This window comes from Myiozetetes cayanensis, unplaced genomic scaffold (genome assembly GCF_022539395.1).
Source record: "Myiozetetes cayanensis isolate MyiCay16 unplaced genomic scaffold, myiCay2020 scf1, whole genome shotgun sequence".
Taxonomy (NCBI): Eukaryota; Metazoa; Chordata; class Aves; order Passeriformes; family Tyrannidae; genus Myiozetetes; species Myiozetetes cayanensis.
Genome location: NW_026086604.1, coordinates 105,205,918 through 105,232,742, shown reverse-complemented (window position 1 = coordinate 105,232,742; position 26,825 = coordinate 105,205,918). Strand labels below are relative to the sequence as shown.

Sequence of the window (26,825 nt, the reverse complement as noted above, 5' to 3'; positions counted from 1 at the left end):
GCGTCCATACAAACCAACATCAAAATAAGCTATCTAATTCCAGGCAACTGCCAGACAATTTACACAGCTTGTTTAAAAGGCTGATTTGGAATGTGCAGTGTGACTATTGCTGGAAGAAAGGTGCGATTTGTAACCGCAAATTTGGTTATCTTTAAATAAGTGCCCGGGTTTCCAACTTTTTTCACTGGTTAGGTCATGGTGCAGCAGCCATTTCCTAGCAATACATCAACATTATACAAGAGTGTTTCTGAAAGCACTTCGAAAACCTTTGTTTTGGCCGTGTCCCTTCTGTTGCTGGGGTGGTACAGCTGGCTGGTGGATGAACAAAAAACGGGGAACTGGGAACCTTCCCAGCTGTGATACTCAGGCACACCACCTTCCCTTTCTTTTTGTGGTTTTGCAAGTGGTCCACACAAGAGTACACTGTGCTTGTTTAATAATTTCTCAATAACAAAATCTTATCATTGATATTTCTTAAATGATATTCCTAGGGTGCCTGCATTTCCAACCAGTTGCCCCAATTCTTCTGCCATAAAATTCTCTTCTTTTCAAAAATATTGTGTTTTAACTTCATCTTGCTTGGGTTGGGTGCTTCACATGCAGATACTTACCTTTTCCATGCTTCTTCGCTGAAACCAGTTAGAATAACAGAGGATAAATCTAAGTTCCTCCCCACCAGTGTGTGCAAGATCAAAGAGTGAGACAGGGGATTGCTGGCAGACTTGGAAGGTGATTCCTCTTGAACACTGTGTCTTACTGGGTGCTTGTCAGGTCAGGTTCATGACCACCTGAAGAACCTGAATGTCCGTAAGTCTATGGGACCCATGAGATCCGTCCCAGAGTCCTGAGGAAATTGGATGATGCAGTTGCCAAGCCACTTTCCATATTTGAAAAGTCATGGCAGCAGGTGAAGTCCCAGGTGACTGGAACTGCTGATGGGCACTGATTGTAACCATTTTTAAAAAAGGTGGAAAGGAGGACCCTGGGAACTACTAACCTGTCAGCCTCACCTCTGTGCCAAGGAAGAACACGGAACAGAGCCTCCTAGAAGCTGTGCTAAGGCACATGGAGGACAGGGAGGTGATTCCAGACAGGCAGCCCGGATTCACCAAGGGCAAGTCCCATCTGAGTAGCCTAGTGGCCTTCCACAATGGAGTGACTGCATCAGGGGACAAGGCAAGAGTTACAGATGTCATTTTTCTGGACTTCTGTAAAGTCTTTGACATGGTCTCCCACAACATCCTTCTCTCTAAACTGGAGAGGCAGATTGATGGTTGGGCTGCTCAGTGGATAAGGAATTGGTTGGATGGTCACATCCAGACGGTAGTGGTCAGTGGCTCCCGATGGACAAGCGATGCCCTTCATTGGTCCCTATTGGGACCAATGCTATTTAATATCTTCATTAGTGATACAGATGAATGGATTGAGTGCACCCTCAGCAGATTTGCAGATGACACCAAGCTGAGTGGTGCTGTTGACACATCTGAAGGATAGGATGCCATCCAGAGAGACCTGGAGAAGCTTGAGAAGTGAGCCCACGGGAACCTCGTAAGGGTTAGCAAGACCAAGTGCAAGGTCCTGCATCTGGCTTGGGGCAAACCCCAGTATCAATACAGGCTGGAGGATGAACAGATCAAGAGCAGCCCTGCCAAGAAGGACTTAGGGGTGCTGGTGGATGAGAGGCTGTACATGAGCTGGCAATGCGTGCTCACAGCCAGAAAGCCAAGTGTGTCCTGGGCTGCATCAAAACCAGCGTGGCCAGAAGGTCAAGGGAGGGGATTCTGCCCCTCTACTCTGCTCTGGTGAGACCCCACCTGGAGTGCTGCGTTCAGCTCTGGGGTCCCCAGCACAGGAAAGGCCTGTTGGAGTGAGTGAAGAGGAGGGACATGAAGATGACTAGAGGGATGGAGCACTTCTCCAGGGCTGTGGAGAGCTAAGAGAATTGGGCTTGTTCAGCCTGGAGAAGAGAAGGCTTCCGGGTGACCTCATTGTGGCCTTCTGCTACCTGAAAGGAGTCTACAAGAAAGATTGAGAGAGACTTTTTACAAGACTGTGTAGTGACAGGACAAGGGGGGATGGTTTCAAACTGAAAGAGAGCAGGTTTAGATTAGATATTAGGATAGATATTCTTTGCCTGTGAGGGTGGCGAGACACTGGCACAGGCTGCTGAGAGTTGTTGATGCCCCATCCCTTGAAGTGCTCAAGGCCAGGTTGGATGGGGCTCTGAGCAATCTTGTCTAGTGGAAGGTGCCCCTGCCCTTGGGGTGTGTGGGTGTGTGTGGGTGTGTGTGTGGAACTAGATGGTCTCCTCCAATTCAAACAATCCTGTGATTCTATGATTTTTCTCTATGTCATTTTAAAAGTTTCCCTGACAGGGAGCTGCAAATCCCTGTGACAGCACTGGTGTGTGTCAAGCGTAATTGGCCAACACAACCTCGTTATTTTTGGGGTTTCTTTGATCTGCAACGGAACATTTACGCTGGGACTTTAAAGCTGCAAGTACTCGAAGTCGTGCACGGACTACATGTGCAAGCAGAGTGACAAAAAGCCGTGATGCGGAGTGGGGTGTGGGGAGGGTGTCAATCGCCGTGCCTTCAGTCCCTCCCAGGGCGTCCCGCACCGCTCCCGAGAGCCGCGGGGAATCTGCGGGAAACGGCGGGGGCTTTCGGGGTCCGCCCGTGTCCCGTGCCACACCCGGGAGCGAAGGAACGCCGGGTGGGGGGATCAGCGCCACGTCGCACCGCCGGCCCGGGGAGGGCAGGGCAGGGCAGGGCAGGGGAGCGGGGCGGCGGCGGGGCAGGCGGTGCGAACGCTGCTCCGGCCGCGCTCCGACCTGCGCAGCGCCGCGCCGGGCGGGGGGAGCCGGAGCCCGGACTACTCCTCCCCGTCCCGGTGGGAGCGCTTCATCCACGTTTGCAAGTTTGCAAGCGGCGGGAGGAGGAGCGGGCGGGCCGGGGAGGGCGGTTTCCCTTCCGTCCCTCCCTGCCCTTTTTTTTCCCTCCCTTGCCCGTCTCCCTCCCTTCCCTCCTTCCCCTCTCCCTCCCCTCGCCTCCCGGTGCGCGGCGCGGCTGCCCCGCTCGCTGCGCTCCATGGCGGGGCCGGCGGCCCGGCGGCGGGGCCCCGGCTGCGGGTCGCTGCTGCTGCTGCTGCCGGCGCTGCTGGAGAGCTGGGCGGCGTGCCAGGCGCCGCCGGTGCCCGCCGCCGAGAGCCCTCCGGGCGGCACCGAGCTCGGCGTCGAGCGGCGCTTCGTGCCCGAGAGCTGCCCGCGGGCCGTGCGCCCCGGCGACTTCGTGCGCTACCACTACCTCGGCGCCTTCCCCGACGGCACCCGCTTCGACTCCAGGTCTGAGGGGCTTGGTTGGTGCGAGGGTGCGCTTCGGTGGGGGTGGGGGTGGGGTAGAAAGAATGGTCCTGTTCCCACGAGCGTGTTTCTTGCGGATGTGCAGAGATTGTGGCGCTGGGCGGAGGCTGCGGTTGAAGGTTCCGTTCAGGTCCTGCTGCTTTTTCCCAGCTGTGCCCCGTGGGCCATTTTTTTTTTCGGTCAGCGGCAGGATGGGCAGTGTTGTACAGCGGGGACGCGGGGCGTACAGACCACCATGGGAAGATGTCTTTGAGACGTGAAGGGGCGAAGGGTTAGGGTGCCGTGGCTGGGTCCGGTTCGCAGCAGTTTGCCCTTATGGATCCCCACGACGTTTTTCCAACTGCTTCTCCGAGGCACTGAGTGGGAGCTTTCTGCTCCAAGAGAGAAGACTATAAGGTTATTCTGTTAGCCTTAGCCTGGTAAACAGGAGCGTATGTGGTATCGAAGTCTCTCACAGTATTTAGTGATTTCCTGCCCATTTCTTTCTGTACATGTACTATATCTTCTCCAGGCTCAAACTCACTCCAACTCAAGTGTTTCTGAATCATTGTCCTTGCCAGAAATGTAAGAATTAACAGGCTGTACTTACACAGAATTTTTTGGATGAGTTTCCCTTGAGTAAATGTGACCTGTGTACAGTGAAATGCCTGGCCGCTTTCCTGCTGTTGTTTTAGCATCGAGAAGCCTAAATAGTGGGATCAGGAGATTGTGAGGGATGCTGATGCTGCTGACAGCTTATTTGTTTTTTCTTGCTTCATTCATTGCCACTGATCAAAGTATTACTCAGAAAGATAAAGCAAAATGTATTTTCAGTAATCCTGGTAATCTGCCTTGTGCTTCAAGGAAAATCTACAGCCTTAGGGAAATAACTATCTTTCAGAGTAAGCTCAGCTCTTTCTCTGGAGCTGACTGTATGTAGTATGCCAGTAGTGCCATTTCACCAGCACTTCTCTGCATAAAATGTGGGATGGTGTGGGTGCAGTTGCAGTGAAAAGGCGCATCAAGGACAGCGAATGCATTGGCAACTGTCAGGCTTGGAAAGTAAGTCTTAGCTGCAGATGAGAGGATACACAAAGGAAGCATCCTCGTGGCTCATTTTACAAATATGTGACAATTGGAAAATGGGCTACGTGTTCAGAAGTGTGTTTCTGATTGCTGCAGATACATGCTGAGGCTTTACTCACACCCTGAGTTGTACCAGCAAACTTGTGCATTGAGGCAGAGCACCTGGAGGGGCTACCTAGGTGCTGGCTCTCATTTTAGTTCCAAATCCCATGTCATTTGGTTCTGAATTATTTGGGGCAGTAACAAACTGTGCAGAACTGTACAGTAATTATCTCTTTGGCTCCTCTAAATATCAGTGAATAAGTAGTAATGATGATAGTCTAGTAGGTGGCAGCTCATGTTGATGTACACTTTTCATTATTCACTAACTATGATCTTTTTTAAGAGTGATGACAGTGGTTTATCACGTTAAGACAATGGAAAAGTAGGATGATTTTATGTTCTGTTGGTTAATGGAAGAAATATTTTGGAGTGTTTGTCTGTAAAATTTTTACTGTTCCTTGCAGACAAGTTAAGGAGATTCAGTCAATTTATAAAAAAGCTAGCCTATTAGAAAGCCCATTTTCCTACCTTTTTTTTCCTGTTTGTTTGTTTCCTTTTTTAAAATTCATGAATGTGCTTACCATCATCAGTTTAAGCAAACACTACTATACAGTCTAGAAAATACTCTAGTTGTCGAACTAAGGGCAGTTCTATTTTGTTCTTCAGCTGTTGAAAATGTCCTTGAGTTTTAAAATTAATTTTCTGTATTTCTGAACAGAAGGTAGTAATACTGCTTTTTGTGTTAAAAGGATGTTGACAAAGTCTTACTAATCACGACTGTGTCACATAAATGAACTAATGTGCCTGTTTATTATTTTTCTTTTGCATCAGCATTTGCATTTTTATTTCCATGGCCGTAAAATAATTTGCACTTTAAAGTCTGAATTGAATTACCTAGTCATCTGCTATTAATTTGGTAAATTCCACTAATGGAAGTGAATTTTGCTTAGTTTTAAGGAATCTGCAAAGTCAGTCCTCCAAAGCTGCATGGTCTGATCACTACTTTGTTCAGTTCTCTGCTTAGCATCAATGTTTTCTTAATTGTACATTTATTTTTATTTAAAAAAAACTCTCCTAAGTTCATCCCAGATGCATTGTCAAACTTTGTTAATTGCTATAAAATACCATTTCTTGCAACCTATTATGTAACTAGTCTTAACATTGTTATTATGGTTTTGTGTGTATAATAGAATTTGTCAGGAGCTAATTTAAATATTCCCCATCTTTTCCTGGGAGTGGGAATATTTGTGGAACCGAAAGTCACTGCTCAGTATAGAGGGTTGTCTATTTTAGGGGAAATGCTTGCCAGAACACAGAAAAATAAGGTGGAGCATACAGAGAGATTGCTCAGTAAAATACTTGAGAGATTCGAGGGTCTGGGACTGTTAGGAGGCTCAGTGTGTTGTGGAAGTGATGTGTACAGTCTTGAAAGGAAAGTTTGACATCATTTCCCTAGCAATATCTAGCTACTGGCTGCTTTCCAAAATATTTTAGCAGGCAAAGAGGCAGAAGCCTTTTTTTTTTTTATTTTTCAACTTCCCCCCCAACCCCCGGTCTGATTTTTATCTAAAAAAGAAGAAAAAAGAAATCCTTGAAATTATAAAAGGAATTTGAGCAAATGGAAGCATTAAAATCTTAAAAATAGACATGAAGCCTTTGAAATGTTTCCTGCTGTATATTTATAAATTGCTTCAAAAAACTAAATAATAGCAGTAATTCAGGCATGGCAAAGTGGGGTCCTTGTGCAGATTTAAGGTGGTCAAACTAATCACTTCAGCTGATATTAGTGTTCTTCCGTGGTAACACTTCTGTTCTCCATCCCCTCTGGAAAACTGTAAATCATTTAAACATAATTTCTTTTACCTTTCGAATGTTTATGTATTATCACAGGGGATTATTTAGCTGGGTCTCTTGTTTCTGGATCTGGCAAACGTGCTGCTTAAAATGTATCTCTATACTTTAATGAGAGCTGTGAATGTGGAGGAGAAAATAAATGAATAACCAGTTGGCAAACCTCACAGCTATGACTCGAAAAGCCGTATTTTTCCTTTCCTCTTCTCCTACAGAGATTCCTCAACTGTGATGTCTCACATCGTAAAGCTTATCAGTCTCGTGCAGTATTTCTGTGATGTTACTCACCAAAATCAATATGCTGAGATTGTGCTGGGAGCAGTCATCCTTTCATATCTCGTTATAGCGTTTAATTTTTCCTTTTCTTCCTTAATTTTCCAGTGCTGCTTGTAATGTTAGTGTGTAAATTAGCTGTTTGTAGTTACGGGCTTCGGGTGCCTGCAGTACACACTGAACACTGCTAGAATGTGTTTCAGGTAGACAGTGAGCAGTGAACAGAAGCAGAACAGGGTTGAAGTCTTGGGAACACTTGGATTTACCTCTTTTCTTAGCAGCTGTCTTGCTATGAAAGTATGCTAGCAGGGCCAAGAGGGAGACCAAGGTAGAGTTAAACTCTCTCCCTCAAAAAAAAAAAAAAAAAAGGGGTAAATGAACCGCTGACTCTTTTTGCCTGCTTTTTCCCCTTCAGCTATGACAGGGGATCCACATTCAACGTGTTTGTGGGCAAAGGTCAGCTTATTGCTGGGATGGACAAAGCTCTGGTTGGCATGTGCGTGAATGAGCGGCGGTTTGTGAAAATCCCCCCTAAGCTTGCCTACGGAAGTGAAGGCGTCCGTAAGTACGGCTCCGGGCCAGTGAATGAATAGCTGGTTGTGTAAGTGATGCAGCAGGAGAGATAGAAAATGGAGTCACAGGAGAGGAGGGTAGAAATTGCAAGTACTGAATTTTGGAGAGGTTCTCTCCCCTGTTCTTCAGAGGGGTTTGTTAAGCCTGCAGCCTAGCTAATTTCTCCAGACACCCTCTGCATGCTGAAGGAAGAGCTGCTTGTTGACTGTAGAGGACCTTCAGCAAATGAATCTTGCTCTGAAAGTTCACTATTTATTTATATCTACCTCGCTGTTAAATACTTACTGTGGTTTGGCATTGCAGAGCTGCACAAGTTTTTGTCATTGCCAAAAGCAGCTTTGTTCTGCAGCCTCGGAGAGGCAACAAATGCTAACTCAAGATGAGTTTGCCTGATAGACAGCTTTGATGACAGTTCACCTTGCCAGATGTCCCCCCTTAAACATCTGCAACAGTGGCAAGAGCCCAGGGAGTTAAAAGCATAACAATTGTGCATTAATCATTCTTTTTAGGGGACGTGTGGCTTGGTTCCTTTTCACTGATGCCCTGTATGAAAAGGGAAACAAAACCGACTGTGTTGTTTTGTTGCTTTTGCAGCTGGTGTGATACCCCCCAATGCTGTGCTCCATTTCGATGTGCTCCTCATAGATCTTTGGAACTCAGAGGACGAAGTGCAGGTTCAGACTTATTTCAAACCTGAGAAGTGTCCTCGGACAGTCCAGGTGTCTGACTTCGTACGGTACCACTACAATGGAACGTTCTTAGACGGGACCCTCTTTGACTCAAGGTACGCAGCTGCGTTATGTGTGTTTGTGTATCTTGACAGGTATCTCACCATCGTTTGCTCCCCTTTTGCCGGTGTAACACTTAATGCTGATTGCCCAGAAATACAGGACATGAAAGCTAGCATCATGTGTGTGTTAGTGATTTATTCAGGGATTATAAGATAGCAGTACTGGCTCAAACCAATAAAGCTATACGTTATTTCTGAATAGGTATTACCAACACAGATGCGCTTTTTTTATTATTATTTTAAAGTCCATTCCCTGTATTTCTATTGCTCTTTATCGCAGTCAATTAAAAGTCTCTACAACCTCTGCAGCATAGCTCTTTCAGGTTAGATACATTTTTTTTAAACTAAGCAGAGTTTGTAGTGGAATCAAACTAACAACACCTTCATCCTGAGATTTTAAGTGTTCAGTGTGTGTATTTCATTAGAGCTCAGTGGAAAATGGTGCTTTAGTAACAGCTGCCATTGTATTTGTGAGTGACTTTTCAAAACCCCTGTTAGGTTCCTGACATAGCTAAGCTCTCTGGAAAACTCTACCCAGCCAGCCCTTGGTAAATGAAGGACTGATGCTTTTGGAATAGCAAGTTGTGCTCAGTATGTGGATGTAAGTGGATTTAAAGATTGAGATTGTTCCTTTCTTGTGGCTGTCTGACATTTGGTTGTGGGTTTGTTGTTTTCTTTCTAATCTCATTTTTAGCCATAATCGGATGCGAACTTATGATACCTATGTGGGAATTGGATGGCTGATTCCTGGTATGGACCAGGGTCTCTTGGGAATGTGTGTAGGAGAGAAACGCATTATCACAATACCACCTTTCCTGGCGTATGGAGAAGACGGAGATGGTAAAAGTTATTCCTTTAGTTATTCCTTTTTTTTCCTCAATCCAAGTTTTTTCCTCAATCCATATTTTAAAACAAACTTGGCTTTCTATATTTTGAATTTAGGGGCAGCATTATTACCCAGTTCCGAACAAAGTGATGGAAAGTTCAAAATGTGCTACGTACAGGATTGGATTGGTTAGAAAGTACAAGATTTTTAAAAAAATTAAACAGTACATTGCTTAACAGGCATATTGTTTGTATAATTGTAGTATTTATATGATGAAATTGTATTTCAATTGGGGAATATAATCTGTGATTAATATCTAGTGGAGCCAAAAACTTGGAGACAAGTGACTGCATAGTTCTTTCAATGACTGCCACAGAAGGCATAAAAGTTTTGGGGAAAAGAAAAAGTATTTTTAATTTCAGTTTTGGGGTTTTTTTTGCAAACAATGCCCTAGCGATAACTACAAGATGAATTAATTGTTTTGTGAGACTAAACAGCCTGCAGATCATACATACAGGTCCCCATGTTTAAGGATATGTCTGTGGTGTACAAGGTGTCATACCCCTTCCATGGCTTCGTTACCATTAACTGTGAAAGCCACGTCCATAGATAACAAGTCTTTTTGAAGTTATGTTTCAAAATGTTGCTGAGATCTTTAACTCAGTGGTTCTCGGTCAAAGCAACCCGCACTGTAATTTGTTCATTGATGGGAAGGTAGTTTTTCACTGAGATATCAATTTGTCCTTCTTCAGCTTCCACCGTGTGGTCTCCTGTTTTGATATTAACAGGATGGGAGGAGCGGATGTACCAGATTTGTATTCTAATGGTTATTTTATGCAGTTCCACGAAGTGTGTTGGGAATACTGGTAGACTGAACCATGCAGCTCAGATGGAGCTGGTGTGTATTGACTAAGACAGGGGTTGCTGAAGAGGCAGCTGTTTTCAGTGAGGCAGTGCCATCACAGTACGAGCAGAGCGAAATTATTGAGTTGGAGAACTGAGCGAAAAACCCACTGAAACAAAAAATTACTGACCGGAAGCAAATTTGCAGAGAGATCTAGACAAATTAGAGAGCTGGGCAATCACCAGTCGTATGAAGTTAAACAAACTGGATTCTGCACCTGGGATGGGGCAGCCCTGGATGTCCAGACAGACTGGGGAACAAGATGCTGAAGAGCAGAAAGGGACCTGGGAGTCATGGTTGGTGGCAAATTGAATATGAACAAATATGGGCAAATTGAATAATGTGCCCTGGCAGCCAGGAGGGCCAGCTGTTTCCTGGGGGGCAGCGAAGATGGTGAAGGGCCTTGAGAGGAGCCATATGAGGAACAGCTGAGGGTACTTGGTCTGTTCAACCTGGAGAAAAGGAGAGTGAGGAGAGACCTCATTGCAGTCTACAGCTTCCTTGTGAGGGGAAGAGGAGGGGCAGATAGTGCTCTCTTCTCTGTGGTGACCAGTGACAGGACCTGAGGGAATGAAGCTGTGTCAGGGAAGGTTTAGGTTGGATATTAGGAAGAGGTTCCTCACCCAGACCATGGTTGGGCACTGGAACAGATATCCCAGGGCAATGGTCACAGCACCAAGCCTGCCGGAGTTCAAGAAGCATTTGGACAATGCTCTCAGCCACATGGTGTGATTCTTGGGGTGTTCTGTGCAGGGCCAGGAGTTGGACTTCGATGGTCTTAGTGGGTCCCTTCCAACTCAGGATACTCTATGATTCTAATTTATTTTGGGAGGGGAGGTGCTTGATATTTGGCAGTAGGTAACTTTTCTTCAACAAACATGTTTAAGCTTCTGCGAGAACACCTGCCATTTCTTACTAGTTTTTCTGCTCTAACACTTTCGTAGGTAAGGAGATCCCTGGCCAAGCTTCCCTCGTCTTTGATGTGGTTTTGCTAGATCTCCATAACCCCAAAGATGGTATCGTTATTGAGAACCAGGTTGTGCCTGAGTCTTGTGAGCGGAGAAGCCAGACAGGAGACTTTGTCCGATACCATTACAATGGCACACTTTTGGATGGCACGTTGTTTGATTCCAGGTAACCAAACCATTCAGCTCTGCAGATTGCATTTCCAGTTTGGACTCCTCTGTCTTGTCCATAATATATCCAGATAAAATTCTTTGCTTTTCCTTCCTTTTTGAAAGTTTTGAGTGGACTTGAAGTCATCTTAAAAAAACTCACAGAAAACTTTTCCCTGTGGGATGGAAAAGAGCTCTTTTGTGCTATGACAGTGTCACAGACGCCATCTAGGGGCGGTGACCCGCCCGGTGAAGCCATGAGTGCTTTAGGCATGTAAGCCTGAAGACTCTTGGCCCTACAGAGTTTATACCACTGAATAGAGAGAAAATAAATACGATATCCATTTTATGTCCTGAGAATTGTGAGTCAGTGTGCTAGTGGCTACTTTGAGGTTAATTGTATTTGTACTTGAAAACTGTTTGTGTTTTGAAGGCTGTTGTCTTTCAGGACTGAATTACAGAACTACAGAATTCAACGGGAGGGTTTCTGTGATAAAGGAGGAGGGATTACTTTCCCAGTAAATTCAAAGCTCTCTGGGCACATGAGCCTTGTATACAGAATCATGTGATGAATAATACCCTTGTAGGTTTCTCTGACTTTTGTTATTCTTAATTGGGCAGTGCTTTACCATCCCACTCCAGCTTTCAGAACAGCTGGCAGAAGTAGCTAAAAGGAGATGAAAATGAGCCAATGTAAATGTTTTATGGAATAAACTCATGGAAAAATGTTTAATACTATAACAGTACAACAAAACTGCAACAGTACCTTGATTTGCAGCTTATGAAAGCTTGTAAGATAAGAACTTAAATCTTGTCAACAGTGCACCTACTCAGAATCTTTCTTTTTTGAGATGTAAATGAGTACTGTCTGTAGTAATTAAACAAATTTTGAAAAAAGCTGTATATTACTGATATTAGGGTTGTTGTCAATAAATAGTAATAAGTGCTTTGTAGACAGCAGCCTCTACATCATTCTGGAGTGCTGACAGTTGTTAGAGGGCGCATTCATTAGAGCATCGTGTCCTGACCTCCTGCAGGATTCAAAGATGAAGAAATAGAGCAGCTAACAATACTTACGGGAAACCCTGGAGTTAGTTATCCAGGAGAAAATTTGTTGCTAGTACAGGGAATATGCCAAAAGCACTCTGAATGGCTGGGCTGAGAGCTCTAGTAATATTTTCCTTTGCTTTTTTGCACTGAAATATTCACCTGCAGAACTGCCCCTGGGCAGCTCAGTCAGGGCAGTCTTCTGGGCTTAGAGCAGTTGAATAAAACTCTGAATTACATCAGAGTCTGGTCTTGTACTGGTCTTGTTCTTTCTCAGAGCTGCCTTGTAAAGATTAATTGAAACCTTTCTACCTTTTCTTCGTTGGGCTGTGCTTTCATGTAACATGCCTTGAAGAAAGGCAGAAGGCAGTCATGTCCTTGTAATAAACATCAGTTGTTGTAGCCTTGTTTTATTCTATCATTAGATGTTGAAGCAGGTCCTTCAACCTACATATAAGTGGTTGACATGGTTTGGAAAGGAGGGATAATGTTGATACTCCTTTGTTTTAGTGACTCATTTTAATGTTGTGCATCCCAGAAGAATCTATTTGTCCCGCCTGCTCCTTGTAGTAGTTGAACTGCATAGCTGTGGTTGTGAAATGAGGTAGTTTGAAGGGTGTCTCATGAAAATGAACGTCAGCTGTATCTAGTTGATAAGTACTTACTAAAGTAATGTCAGGGTAGAGGAACTTTTAAAGGAGAAAACTAATTTTTTTTTTCAGTTACTTGTCAAAACCTGCTTTCTGCTTAGTATAAAATACATAAATAAGCGTGATTTTTCTTTCAAGATATAGTAGAAATGAATTTGCAAATTTGCTAGCTGTTCACTGGCTAGGGTCCCACTGCTGGGCGATAAGTGACACGTGTCACTGACTGATGAAACCTGGTGGCCTGGATTCATGGAACATGGTGATTGCTTTGTTCCTCTCTGTTGCTGGTTAATGAACGTGTGTTTGACCTTAACTGTTTCAAGAACTGTGTTGCAGAGCTATTGCAAGATTCCATGTTTTCTTGAGTACACCTGACACTGCTAAAATGCAAATATTTTCCGTAGTTACTCACGAAACCATACGTATGACACCTATGTCGGGAAGGGTTATGTCATTGCTGGAATGGATGAAGGTTTGCTAGGTGTGTGCACTGGTGAAAAAAGAAGAATAATAATCCCCCCTCATCTTGGATATGGAGAAGAAGGAAGAGGTGAGCTTGAATTTGCATTCAAGTCTTCCGTAGTTAATGAGGTTTTCTTTATTGTTTAGTCCAACCGTTTCTATTTTCATTTTTCTGGCATTTTAAAAGTTTGTGAATTAGTTTGTTGTTTCGTGGGCATAAAACTGACAAGACCACACCCAGAATGTGCAGAATTATTTTAATTAGCTCAATAGGTAGGACAATAAAGATACAGAACAATCTCACGTGTAATTGGTAGCCTGAACTCATTTGGGTAATTGGTGTTTCAGGCAGACTGGTACTTGCTGACTGGAATTTGTTTGGATAATTAGTGTCTCAGGCAGACTGGTACTTGGGTGCCAGGAGCTCTGCACTGTGAGATCTTCCGTCCTGTGTGTCTTAAGCTCTGTATCCTGAAGGAGTTCATCCTATTTTCTTCCCCATTCCTTCCACAGCCACAGGTTTTGTGGAACTTCTAAGCCGCCTCTGTAAATGGTGGATGCATGTAACAACGAAGTATCTGTGTATGTATAACATACAATCAGCATTCTTTCGGGAAAACTCATTAGTACCTAAAAGGATTGCTGTGAGAGGTTGAATATCATAACCCTTCTAGCTAATCACGGTGCTATGGCTGGTGTTTCAAAAAGTGGCTTCTGGGATGTTATTTGGTTAAGTGACTTAGAAGAAAAGCCTTTCTTCTGGGACTGCAAATTCTGTGCTGTTGATTGGGGAATTAGACTCCTTTACCAACAAACCCATTCCTGGGTCTGGATGTATCTGTCAGTTCTGGTAGTGCAATTGCACATAATCCTGGGGAGGCAGGGAAGAAGTTGCCTGCTATCAGGACATTTTAAGGAAATGTAACTTTTCATGACATTCTTTGAAGCACGAGAAGTCCTGTGAGAATTTTGATGATCAATACTGAATTAGTACATCAAACGCAGATGAGTTATTTGGGATGGTCACAGGAAATATGTGATTATTGCTTCATTTCTGCATAATTTTTGATTTCAGAATGATGATAATTTTTCCCTTCACTGTTGAACTTCGGAGCGCGTGTTCAGTGCTTTCCCACTGGTTCTCTTTCCTACACTGGGTGCAGCTTGCATCTGTTGCATGCTTTAATTCTGAGTGAGGAGAGCAGAGTGGCTCAGTAGCAGATGCAGCGGGAATACGCTTCCTTACAGGGTGCAGTACCTGGTCATCATAAACCTGTTTGGGTACCCGTTCTTTCTCCATTGACCTAATCTGCTTCCTATTTAGGAAAGATTCCAGGGTCTGCAGTGCTGATCTTTGACATCCACGTGGTTGACTTCCACAACCCTTCAGATTCCGTCGGCATTACTGTTAAATACAGACCTTCCAACTGCACCGTACTGAGTAAGAAGGGAGATTACCTGAAATATCACTACAATGCTTCGCTCCTGGACGGTACTTTGCTAGACTCGACGTAAGTATTTGAATGATCTGGTAAGGAAAATACTCCCAGCAGCTGTGAAAGCAGAATGAATTGCCTGCAAAGCAAGCTGTCGGGGAGTAAAGACTTCTTAAGAATAAAACCGGAGTATTTACGTAGAAAGTATCTTTCTTTTTATATCTGCCTGCCTAAGATATATAGGAGGAGGAGGAGAAGAAAAAGGCAGTCTGTCATAGCATATAATGAGAGAACTGGGAACAAAAAAGGACGTAGGAGTGTGTTGGAGAAGAACATAAACAGTGTGTGTGGAGTGATGAAACAGTTTGCCTGCATGGCATTCTGTTTAAATGGGCTAATTCAGGTGTCTGGGCTGGTCATGCCAGGACAACACAGGACTTGTTGTGAATGAACTGTCCTGGTTTATTCCGTTTTTTGGGTGGGATTTTCACTCGATGCTGATTCAGTGCTCCTGAGAGAGGTCTGGTCGAGCTGCTTGGTATGGCCTTGTTAGAGATATCTTGTGTGTGGTTTATAGTAGATGGTCACCTGTCATGTCTGTACCACACATGGGTCCTGGTTTTTCTGTGCTGTGGTGTCAGCGTGGAGAAACTGTCAGAGAGCTTGATCATGATTGTGATAATGTTCCTCTTCCTCCTGCCTGTTGACAGTGGGTTTATGAGGGAAGCAAGAGATTGCTCCAGCCTGTCTCCTGTAGAACTAAAGTGAGCCTGTCACACCGTTTGCTGCAGCTACAAGAATACTTCTGCTAGCTTTTTTTTTTTCTCACCTTCGTCTTTTGGATAGCACAAGTCATCCGAATGATATTTTATTTTTTGGAAGGGAAGTTGGGAAAAGCTATTTTTAAGCAGGTTATAATTAACACAGGAAGCAGCTCATGGGTTTCACAGCATACACAATGGTTTGCAGAGCTGAAAAGCTGCCTTAGGTTGGAGCACGTGAGGCGGTGCTGTAGGCAAGTAACGTGTTTGGATTCAAAACACCTTTTATATGTCAGGAAGGCTGAATTCCCATTCTGTAGCAGGAACCAAGGGATATTGAGACTGTCTTATTCAAAGCAGTTTATAGAGTATCAAAGATCATGAGTCATGTGCTCCTAATTTTGAGGCTGACCTCGTAGCCACTGAATTGTTTTCTTTCCAAATGATACAGTGTTATACAAGCATGTCCTGCAGAGACACAGCCAAGCTAAATAACCAAAGAAAAGAGACAACAGAATAAAGTCTCAGTGCTGCACACTCCACTTTTAGAATCACAATACATGTTTAACTTCTGGGCTTTTAACTTGTGATAATTTCTAATTTGAGAAATGAGCCACGTGCAGCAGGGTATAATTCAAAATTTAATATGTGTAAATAGCAGCAGTAGTAGTATACTTCCAGGCTGTTTTGGTTAAGTAAATACTACATTACAGTGACTGATTTCATTTAAATGGATGGCTGATCCATGGGAATGCACCCAGATCCCCATATAGGAGTGATGGATCTGGGTCAAATATACATCTGGAATTTTTATATCTACCAAAAAGTCCAGCTGCAGTAGTTAAAAATATGTAAAAGGCAAAAGCTCATGCTTCAAGATAAAACACTTTGGGGGTATAAATGGTACAATTAATGACTCTAATTGGATTTCATTAAAGAAGCCTATAATTTTAGTGCCAGAGGACACGTCAGCAGAAGGGATGTGTCTGTTTGATGCTGGCTGTAATTTGAGAACAAATTCAGGTAACTTCTTGGTAGAACAGAGCATTTGGCGTGAAGTTAGTTTTTGGCAGTGACAGGACACTAATTAGAAGGTTTTGTGTTAATTTTGAACAACAGAAATTCTGCATGTTGAGGGTGTTTTTAAATTTTTCTTTCCTTCCTCTCTAGGCACAGCCTTGGCAAGACTTACAACATAGTTCTTGGGTCTGGACAGGTAGTGGTGGGGATGGACATGGGCCTTCAAGACATGTGCGTTGGGGAACGACGAACAGTTGTTATTCCACCTCATCTTGGCTATGGAGAAGATGGGGTTGGTAAGTGCACACCCACTTAGCATCCCTTGAGTAAATGAAACACAGGTATGCATGTTTTGTTACTAGGTTCTAAGGTGAGTGTGTCTTAGCTGCTTGAATGGGATTTTTTTGGAGAGATTTTTCGTTTCATTATTTTAGACACTCCAACCCCCCCTCCCCCCTATCCCTTTCCCCAATGGAATAAACATACATAAACATGCTATTGATTTATTTATTTATTCTGTGTTGCATTAGAAGCCATGCTGTTGCTGTGGCCGATAGAAAGACCATCACAGTACAAAAGGGAACACGTGCCCCCCAGTAATGTTGCTTTGTCAGAACAGAAAGCTCCAGGCAGTCTGGTGTTGCAGAGGGATGCAAACGCTGTTCTCCATGGCAGGGAGTTGGGTGCTCGCGTTTGGACATGCGGCTTGTCATTCAGAAACAAAACTGAAGGGGGCTGGTCAGCACTAATATGTTAGGAAATTCAAAGAAAACTCAAAATTCAGAAACTGCATGAACTGAATGTAGGGTGTGAAACACTGTATTGGTGCTGTTGAAACCCCAACACCAGTACATTTTAAGGAAGCTTTAGAGCATTGAGGCTTGTCAATTTTTAATGACAGGGACAGCAGTAATAAAAAGAACAATGCAGAAATGGCAAGAACTTTCATGTCCCAGTGTGTGTTGTTGTTATTGGTCTTTTAAATTAAAAGACTTGAGGGAAAGGACTCTTAAGAGAAGGTCACCAAGATCAACAAATTCTGATGTGTATGGAAACATTTAGTTGTTCTGTTCTTTAAACAGCTCCAGAACAGTTTGTAGTTTATAAAGACTGTAAAGCATCATGTGCCACACTTAATGGAAAATTAATTTGTGTTAAGAGGTAAGACTGCATTTCCACTAAGTGCATTTCATGCACTTCCATGAAAAATTAAAAGTATTAAATATACAGCATTTTGTAGATGATTTGATCTATTATATAGAAGTGCATAGTTATACATAATAAATTGAAAATTTCTTCATAACATACAAAGTCTACTGTGTTAAATACCTGTCATAGGTGTTTACCATTGTTCAAGTTACATTTGATAAGCATGATCTGAAACATTGCATGAGTGTTTTGGTATATACCTGCCTCTCGGAGAGATTGCTTGTTTGCAGTCTCTTGCAAACAGAAGATTAGAGGTGACCTTGGCTTTTCTTTTTCAAGGATAAATTAAACTCCTTCTGTGGTTTCATTGAGGTAGCATCCCAAGCTGTTGCAACCCTGTTGAATCTCACAGGAGTACACCGTGTATCTGCTAGATAAAGGAAAATAGATTTATTCCCACATTTTAGTTTTATAAGTAAAAAAATTGGTGCAGTTTTATTATGAAAGCTTTCTTTGTGTTTTGATCACCTCTGCTGAAGTGAACAGGAAGATTTGATGGCTCATGATCACAGTAGAGAAGTGCCTGTTGGAGTGAGAAGATAAATTTGATTATAGATTAAAAGGAAATATACCCTTTAATGTAAGTGAGATAAATACCCACGTTTGATGTTTTTTTTGTGACAGAAGGAGAAGTGCCTGGTAGTGCTGTATTAGTTTTCGACATTGAACTGCTGGAACTGGTGTCTGGCTTGCCTGAAGGGTACATGTTTGTATGGAATGGGGAAGTCTCTCCTAATCTTTTTGAAGAAATAGACCAGAATCATGATGGAGAGGTTCTTTTGGAGGAGGTAAGCTGAAACAATGAAAACACCTGCAGTGGTTTTCTCCTACCGCTATCATCAAGATGATTTCTCTTACCACCATCAAAGCAGATGTTGAAGAAGGGGTCTCTCCTCTTCTCCTTTTCTCCTCTTCTTCCGACATGGTGTTGTCAAGTTAAAGGAAGGCAGCATGTCACTTAAAACATGGTTATTTTACCTTAGAAATAGAACCAGGAAAAAAAAAAGAAAAAAAAGGCCATACTACTTAAGAACATTTATTATTGTGGTCAGAAGTAGATCCTTAGGACACAAGTGTAAGAGGCAGAGTTGGTATCCAACAATCCTTCACTGTATCAGCCTTCTCAGTGCCCATTAATTGGCAGTTTGTGGTGAATTCCTGAGTCAAATCTGAGCCTGCAACGGTATATCCAGGAACTGAGTATACTGCTCTTCTGGAGCCTGGAAATGCCTGGCTGCTCCTTCCGTGGGTGAATCGTGTGCTTGTCACTGGGTACCCTAATTGAGGGCTGTTTGCCTTTGCCACACCATCTCTGTTAATATCAACCTCTGTGAAGTTTTTCTCTGCCTTTTAACTCAGGAGTTCTACTTTTTTTTCTTCTCTTCCTAAGTCTTCTTTGTCACCTCTCTCTGTCATTCTGTTTTGTGTCTTTCCTCTCTGGAGTAGAGCTGCCTGCAGTGCTCAAGAGGCAGGTTGTGGCCCTATGGAACAGCATGAGATGCCTTTCAGGATTTTAACAAGCTAATGGGGTATAATCAAAATCTTGGTTTCCCTTTTTCTAGCACTGTCTTCCACCTCTTTGTTTTACTTCCATCTCCATCATCTCTCTTGTGTTTACCTCCACTTCTGTTCTTACAGAGAAGAAAAGAGCTTTTACTGGTTTAGAGAATGAGGTAGGATGTGGCTTTTGCTATCCACATCCCTCTAGTCTCCTAGTAGGGAGGAGAAGGAGAAGCCAAGGAGATCTGAGAGGATGCTTGGCTTAAAAGCTGTAAATGAATGTCAGCAATAGCTCTCATTGCTGAAGCTCATGTAACAAGTAGCACTGAGAACAGTAATTGGAAAAGCTGTGTTTGACTGTGGACTTTCTGGTTTTGGCAAGCCAGCAGTATGACTTCAGTCAGATGTTGTATAATCACCTTTAATAGCTTCATCATACGTATCAGGAGAAAGATCTTTGGGGAAAATTAACCTTACAACCTTCCTCACACAGGAGTCAAGTGGAAGGCATAATACCTGAAGCTACTTTAACAAATGTCATGGTATCCTGATATTTAAAGTCTCATTTCTGTGTTTCATTCTTTTCCTCTTGTGTGTTGCTTCTTGTGAAATGCGGGCGGGTGTCTGCTTTATAGCGTGAGCTTCGTGTATTGGCCTGCCAAACTACCCCCTCCGGAGTGATTTAACCTCCTACATCTGTCCTAATTAGTCCAATTTAGGTGGTAAACTTTATAGGGTAGTAAGAGCTTACTTCTACGTACATCTAATAAAATAGTAAAGTGCTGGATAGTCGATGACAAGTAGATGCTACTTCTGTAAATTCTCTTCAGTTTTAAATGTCCATTTAATTGTGAGCTGTTTTCTTCTCCTTTCCCTCTGCTTAGTTTTCGGAGTACATCCAAGCTCAAGTCGAGTCTGGCAAAGGAAAACTAGCTCCTGGGTTTGATTTTGAGAAGATTGTTAAAAATATGTTCACCAATCAAGACCGGGATGGAAATGGTAAAGTTACTGCTGAAGAATTCAAGCTGAAAGATCAGGAGGCCAGAGAGGAACACGATGAACTGTAAAGATAGGAAAAAAAAGAAGAACCCTGAGCTGACCTACTGTTTGAACACGTGTACTGGAAGGGGTTTTGGCAAGCATGGTTTTGGAAGGATAGCCTGGGTCTGCCTGTGCTGGGGTGTGGGTAGGCTGTTAAAATAGGAGGAGATTTTCGGTTGGAACTGTTAGGTATATCTGAAGAAAGTGTTAAGTGCCTCAAGGTAGGATGTATAAACAGGTAAGGAGTGTACTGCCATACGTGGTGTCATGATCCACGTGATCTGTTTTTGTGCTAAAGATCAGGAGTTCTCATTGAACAGCACACGGTCGCTTGGATGGATGGTAGAGAGAAAACTTACCAAGTGCTTTTAAAAGAGTTTTTAAAAAAACCTTCTGTATCAGAAATATTTGTGCAGAAGCGAAATATTCCCCATGAAAGTAACGTGTAAAAGTTGTTAGCTGTTGATCCTAGTTCCCTTCAGAAGGAGTGAGCACTCTTTCCAGTAACTGAACAAACTCACACGGATTATTTGCCAGCAGAAAATCTGATTTGCAAATTGCAAACGATGGCTGTGCCATTGCAAAATTTCCATAAGCTGTGAATTATATTGAACAGGCCTAGGATCAATACTGTGTATGTGTTGGGTTTTTACCTCACGGAATAAAGTTTTCTTCCATCTGTATTGTATTGAATTAGTAACCTTGTCTCTTGCTGGCCAGTGTTCCCATCAGTGATTCCAAAAGCTTTCCAGTCGCAATCCTATTTATAGTTTTGTTGGACATTAAATATTAGTATTACAGGTCCAAGTGCTGTCATAAATACTGGATACAGTTGATTTTGTGTTGGGCTTCTGTCTCCTATTTTGGGAATTGCTAGACTAGGGAGTAAGTGCTTAGAGCTTAAGCAGCAGAGCAGTCTGCAGTGGCAAACAAACAGACAGACAGTGACAGAGTCAAGAAACAGGCCCATCTGTTTGTGTGTGCAAACGTTCTGGCCTATCCCTCAACACAAAGTCAGCCCTGAGAGTGCTGTTTAGATTTCGTGGGCTCTTGAGACAGTCACCCGTTAGCTCGATAAACGGAGCAGAGCCGCTCGGCGCTAAACACCCTGAACACACGTTTTTTGGGAGGCCGTGTGATCCCCCTCAGTACACCACGTGTAAAGTGCACAAATACGTATTAGCGAGACACTGTCACAGAGGAGTGGGAAGGGAGCTGTGTTTCCATTATATGCTTCGTGTCTAGTTTCTTGCTTTCCTTGGTCTGTACATGTGGGATGTAAGCTTCCTGAGATGCTCTTTCTAAAAGCTGGTATTTCGGTTGGGTGAAAACATTTTGTATTGGTTTTTAATGCAGTTCTTACAGAAAGTGCGATGGAATATTTTTTTTTTTGAGTTTGATACCATTAAATGTTGGATAACTGATCTTTTTGTTAAATAAAATTTCTCTCAACTGCTAACTTTTTTCTTTCTGGCATTTTGGTGGGTTGGGATCTTGAGTTGAAGCAAATACCCTTCCTGCAGCTCTCTTCTCTTGCAATGCAGCAGGCTTATCCTAAATATGTTCATTACTGCTATTCATCTGCAGGAAAAATACTTTAAACTAAATTGTGGGTTCTCTATTTGATTCAAAATTATAAAAAATAATAGACCACTATTAAATACTTTTTTTTTTCCCATACCTCACACAGGTGAAATGAAATAATTCTTTGGCTTTAGGAGGCATTCTCTAAATTCCCCATCCCATATTACCACTGGCTGCAACAGTTGGGAGGATGATGGGGACTCCACGTTTTCACTGAGTGGAATTGTCTTATGTAGAAAGCAGCATTTCATTCCCCAGTCTAGCAAAAGCAAACTCACTGAGCTTTATATGTAAGGTTTGATGTTTTCACTTCATCTGTAGCTCAAAACACGTATGTATTGTGTGTAAAATACTGGAAGTCTTGTCTGGTTTGGGTTTTATGTAAATACAGGGCCTTTATAGCAGATGTAAAAATGGTGGTTATCGGTGGCTGGTACTTGGAATCAAAAGGTTTGTGTCCTGAACGGCTCCTCAGAAGCCTCATCATCTTGTGAAGGCAGTTTCCTCAGAAGGCTGTTACACACATTTTTCCCTTTTGTTTTATTGGGAAGCAGGTTGCTCACTTTTTGCTGTGGTTCAGGTGCATTGCTTCTCCATCCTGACAATGCTGAGAGAAGGAGTGGGAAGCAAGTTGTGATTTGAGTGCTGCCAGAAGCAGTTCCCAGTGTGGAAACAGCTCCTTATCCTTACTTAGTTCTCATACATACCCCCAGAAAACCAAGTCTGTCTTCTGGATATCTCCCTTCCTTTTGGGGTTTTGGAACTTTAAGGTCTCTTCCAACCCGAACCATTCTCTGATTCTATGATATCCTGAATCATTTTGTCTGAGAAAATCTTAGTGAATGAACCCAATCTTTCTACACAAAGAAACACTCCAGGTGGGTCCCAGGTGGTGGGCTGAAGAGTTCCCAGGGCAGATGCAAGGCAAAGAGCAGCACCAGGGTGCAGGCAGTTGGTAATCCCAAAGATCGCTGTGCTGGATTGTTTGGAAGTGCTTGTCGGTGATGGGATAGCAGGGATGACTTTACCAGTGCCTCCAGCTAGGGTAAGTACATCTGAAATTCTCATTCCATTGCTTCTTAGGCCTTAGCAAACATGGCTTGTGATCCATCTGAAGATGTTTTTCCATCTAGAGAAAAGAATTTGTTGCCCATTCACCTCATCCCTCCCAGTCTGGACGTTGCCATTTTAGAAATAAGAACACAGCTTTGGGAAAAAACAGAAAATATAGGAAAAACATGCTGCAAAATTGTATTTATACTGGGCATTGCCCAGGCAAAGGCAACAGAAGCCAGGTCTGGCTGCGTTAGGCTAAACTGCATAAAATCCAGAATTTCTGACTGCTGACATAGACCCAGTCCTTTCTATTGGTACCTATTGGCTTCTCCCTCTAGGGAAAGCTCAGGGCCAACTTCCTGCGAAAAGGTTGAATCCTCTACCCGTTGCTTCTCAGGGTGTGTGGCAGCCCCCTAAAAGTGAGGGCAGTCTGCCTGCCCGTTCACCAAACCAGAGGCTGGAGGCCAGGGAAGCTGTCTGGGAAGTGAAATTGTGCTGGTGAGGACTGGGAGAGCTCAGCACAGCCCTTGCATCCCCAGCTCCAGCAACAGATAAATCCCTCCAAGTCACCAACCTGTTAGAGAGGGTGGCCTGTGAGGAATATGGATATAAGAGAAATGTTTTCTGCCTCAAAGTGTAACATATTTTTTTGAGGAGAAAGTAGCAATTTATCTATTTGTCTCTATCTATTTAGAATTTATTTATTAGCTTTTCATTTTTAGCATTTAGAATTTATTTAATATTTAGAATTTATTAGTGTCTATTATCTGCTAGTATTTAGAACTTACCTATTTAGAACTTATCTGTAGAATATATCTATTTAGAATTTATTTAATTAGTATCTAGATACTTTTTCACATACTTAACTAACTTTAGAAAAGTAGGTGGTAATTGTTGTGTCATTAATAGGCAGTTGTAATTAGCTGGTTAAGCTAATGAGGGGCTCTCTAAGAACTCAGAATGCTGCTACTCCTCTAAAGACACAGGCAGGTGCTATTCTCAGAGCTGGGCAGCTGACTGCTGTTAGAAAAGGAAGTTGCTGGCAGCCAGGGTTGGCAATTGCCAACTGAATTGTCCGAGGCTCAGTGCAAAAGAAAAGGAACCTGGGTGCGTACCCCAAAAATCCAGGTATTTATAATTATTTTTTTCTGTGTGGTTTGTCTGTCCTAATTTGATAGCAATATTTTCTGCTGTAAAATCCCACCTGTTTCAAGTATATGAAAAATTTTACTTAAATCAAAGTTTGCAGTTGTTGAACTTCAATGTTATTTTTTTCCTGTGTGAAAAAATATTCAGATTTTCCTTTAAGTTTAAAAAAAGGCATATTTAGCTAGTACTGAGTGCAAGTTTTTGGCTCAGTTCAGGACTATTAGTGTGTGTTTGACAGTAAGAGGACATTGGAGCTTTCTGCAACACCCACTCAAGAGGAGGAATCATTTTCAGCTAAATAAAGGTCCCAAATACTTGACCTTGGACATGTGCTGCAGGCAGAACAGATATTGTGAGTAGGGGAAGAAAGAAAAGTAACAAATTCACTTAACTTTGCTTATTCCTTGCTTTAAACTGTAGGTATACTCTTTTGGCTGTGGGAAAATGGTCTGGGAAATGTATGATACCTTTCTTGCCAAACTAAATCACGAATGAAATACACTTTTAGGGTTGCAAAATGTTTTTCTGGTTAGAAATTTGGTTTAGGAGGACATACTCTGAGTAGTATCTCTTTCCTAATACTGAATGGAGAATCTCAATAGTACTTACAAGAATTATACTGGCTGGAGTAGGATGGTTTAACCTGTAGCTGTAGAGTTAATTTTGCTTGCAGTTAATTTTGTTCATGGTTTTGGAGAGGCGACTGACAACATAGATTCTTCTACTAGACAGTAGTCTAGTGACAAAAAGATGAGATTTTGGTAAACTGGAGGATATCTAAAAATGCATCTTGTGTTTTCCCTTAGCTACCACATAAGCATGAGTTATGGTTGGCAGTGAGATGTGAGATGAGAGGATATTGATAACCTGTACAACGCTATGCAGGTTTTTAAAATGTGACCTCCTGGTTCAGGTTGATTGTGTAAAAAACTGTTTTTTCTAGAAAGCTGCATTATGGCATTTCAAGAAGTAAATTATTTGGCATGGAAATACCTTTTGTACAGCAAATGGGTTCTATGGGGTAACTGCAACGTGGCTTAGTTGCTGTTATGTCCTAGCAAAGGTTTACTGCTCTGGCAGTTACTTAACACAGGAACTGAGACTGACAGGACGTTCTGATAGAAGGAGAAAAGCATGCTGGAGATCTTAACTTACCTGCCTCCTCTTTTAAGGGCAAGAATCGTTTTCTTTAAGTGGTTGTCATTGTGGACTGAACATTTGGTGACTGACCATTCATTGTCCACCTGCTTGGAGGCGAGATTGGAAAACCTTACATAATGCTTGAAAGATGGTGGTTTGATCTAAAATCCTCTACCAAGGCAATGAGTTTTAGGTGTCCCTGTAGCTGAGAAACCAAGCGCTCCCTTCTGGTATGTGTGGTCTCTCTAGGCAGGCTGAATATTAATTTCACTAACTCGGATTAAGATGTAGTTGGAGATCTGGTTTGGTTACTGCTTTTAAAGATGCTGCCTAATCCTTCTCTGTGTTGCTCTGCATGTGCTTTTCTGTGTGGCTTTATTTATTTGTGTGGGTTTTGTTTGTTTGTTTTGGTTAGGGTTTTGTGTTTTGTTTGGTTTTTTTCAATTGTGGGTTGAACAATAGGATCTTTATAGCAGTGAAGGCATGATGGCTCACTCACCTGCTGGGTCATGCTGAGGAAAAATTCTGGAGGGAGGATCAGTGAGTTCATGTGTATTCTGAGGCAACTTTGATGACAACATGGGACAGTCCTCCCTTCTCAGACACAGTACACAGAGAGACCAGAATTGCCCCCCTTCTTTTCACTGATGCTGGGATGGTCTGTTCCACTTGCAGCTCAGAATGATCTTGTGCTAGAGAGTGTGTTGCTGACACATCTCTTGCTGTGGAGCTGTGACTATCAGCTACACTTCACATACTCTAAATTTTAACTGTTATCTGTTATCTTATCCAAAGATAAGCTGCTTGTAAATGGAAAACTTTGTCCCAGTGTAAACTTAGGAAGTATTGCCTCGTAATTAGCCCCTTGCAACTAGAGGCTGGTTGAGTAAGCAGTGCATCCAAACACCTTGGTGTTTTTCAAAGGCCTTTGCCTTTTGGACTTTTATTTGGCAGCTGTGACAAAAGAACCAGCATGGTAGCATGTTTAAAAAAGCACTAAACCCAAGAACTATCAACCCTATTTCCCTGCTGCCAAAACCTTAACGTTACCTCAGCTAATGTAAATTCTGTAGGCGCCTAAAAGCCCAAACGTAGAATGTTAAAGAAATTGCTGAGCTCCCCTGAAAATGCAGCATTTTCCAAGAACCTTGCTGTGCTGTGCCCAGGTGGTGCAGAGCTGGTTGCTGAGCAGGCAGCTCACACCGATGCCCTGCAGGGAAGTCACAAGGAACATCGCCCTGCTTGTCTTGCCGGCAGTGCCGAATCCAGTAGTGCTGGCAGAAGGTGATGGTACCAGAGCCTGCTCCCTCCCTTACAGTTTTACCATGACCATCCTGTCCTCCACCCTGCCCCAGGCAAGTGGGGGAGACAGGGAGAGAGGCCAGAGACTGGCACAAACTTTACACCCAGTCCCTGTGACCGCTGACTCAGCAGCTGTCACTGCTGCCTTCAAGCTTTCCCTGTTCTTGGCTTTGGCTGACAGGCTCTTGGCAGGCCAGGGCTGGGGCAGCTGCTGCTCCCATCTCCTCCTGTCACTGGCACTGCCAGGATGCTTTCAGCTTGTCCAGTCTGCTGCTTCCTGAGTCAAGGCTCTGGAATGGAAGAGAGCCAAGGTGCTCTCCTCTCCTTGGTTGTCTTACTGGTTTTCTGCTCCAAGAGACAACTTTAAGGCTCCTGCTTCTGGGGCACCAGCTGCCCCTGTGCCAGGAGCAAGGAATTACATACATGGCTAGGTCATGACAAGGAGGACATCATCCCTCAAACACTCTTTGCCTGTTCAGATGCAGGCTGGAATTTCTGAAAGGTCCCTGCGTGTGCCATGTGTTCGTGTGCTCACATCTACCTCAGATTGGGTATCAAAGCCTCCACCCTGCATTCAAAATACAGGGAGGATTTAACTTTAGCTTTCTGCAGAGGATGCAGAATGGGTATGGAACCTATGCCCCCCCTCTTCCCTTCTTGGAAGAGTT

The 26,825-nt window shown here is 43.1% G+C and overlaps 1 protein-coding gene across 2 annotated transcripts in view; it reads left to right on the top strand.

Annotated features, from left to right (window-relative positions):
• Positions 1 to 21,385, top strand: part of FKBP9 (FKBP prolyl isomerase 9) — a 35,204-nt gene extending 13,819 nt beyond the window's left edge. The window contains exons 1-10 of one of the 2 annotated variants that reach the window (XM_050322055.1): positions 3,090 to 3,343; positions 7,008 to 7,153; positions 7,760 to 7,949; positions 8,650 to 8,795; positions 10,630 to 10,819; positions 12,902 to 13,047; positions 14,284 to 14,470; positions 16,327 to 16,472; positions 18,010 to 18,173; positions 19,770 to 21,385. In XM_050322055.1, the coding sequence (XP_050178012.1) occupies positions 3,090 to 3,343; positions 7,008 to 7,153; positions 7,760 to 7,949; positions 8,650 to 8,795; positions 10,630 to 10,819; positions 12,902 to 13,047; positions 14,284 to 14,470; positions 16,327 to 16,472; positions 18,010 to 18,173; positions 19,770 to 19,952 (1,752 nt within the window). In that variant the 3' untranslated portion in view covers positions 19,953 to 21,385. Of the gene's footprint in view, positions 1 to 3,089; positions 3,344 to 7,007; positions 7,154 to 7,759; positions 7,950 to 8,649; positions 8,796 to 10,629; positions 10,820 to 12,901; positions 13,048 to 14,283; positions 14,471 to 16,326; positions 16,473 to 18,009; positions 18,174 to 19,769 lie in introns of those variants that run through there. The other variant, XM_050322064.1, reaches the window with a different exon arrangement.
• Positions 21,386 to 26,825: the final 5,440 nt, after the last annotated feature.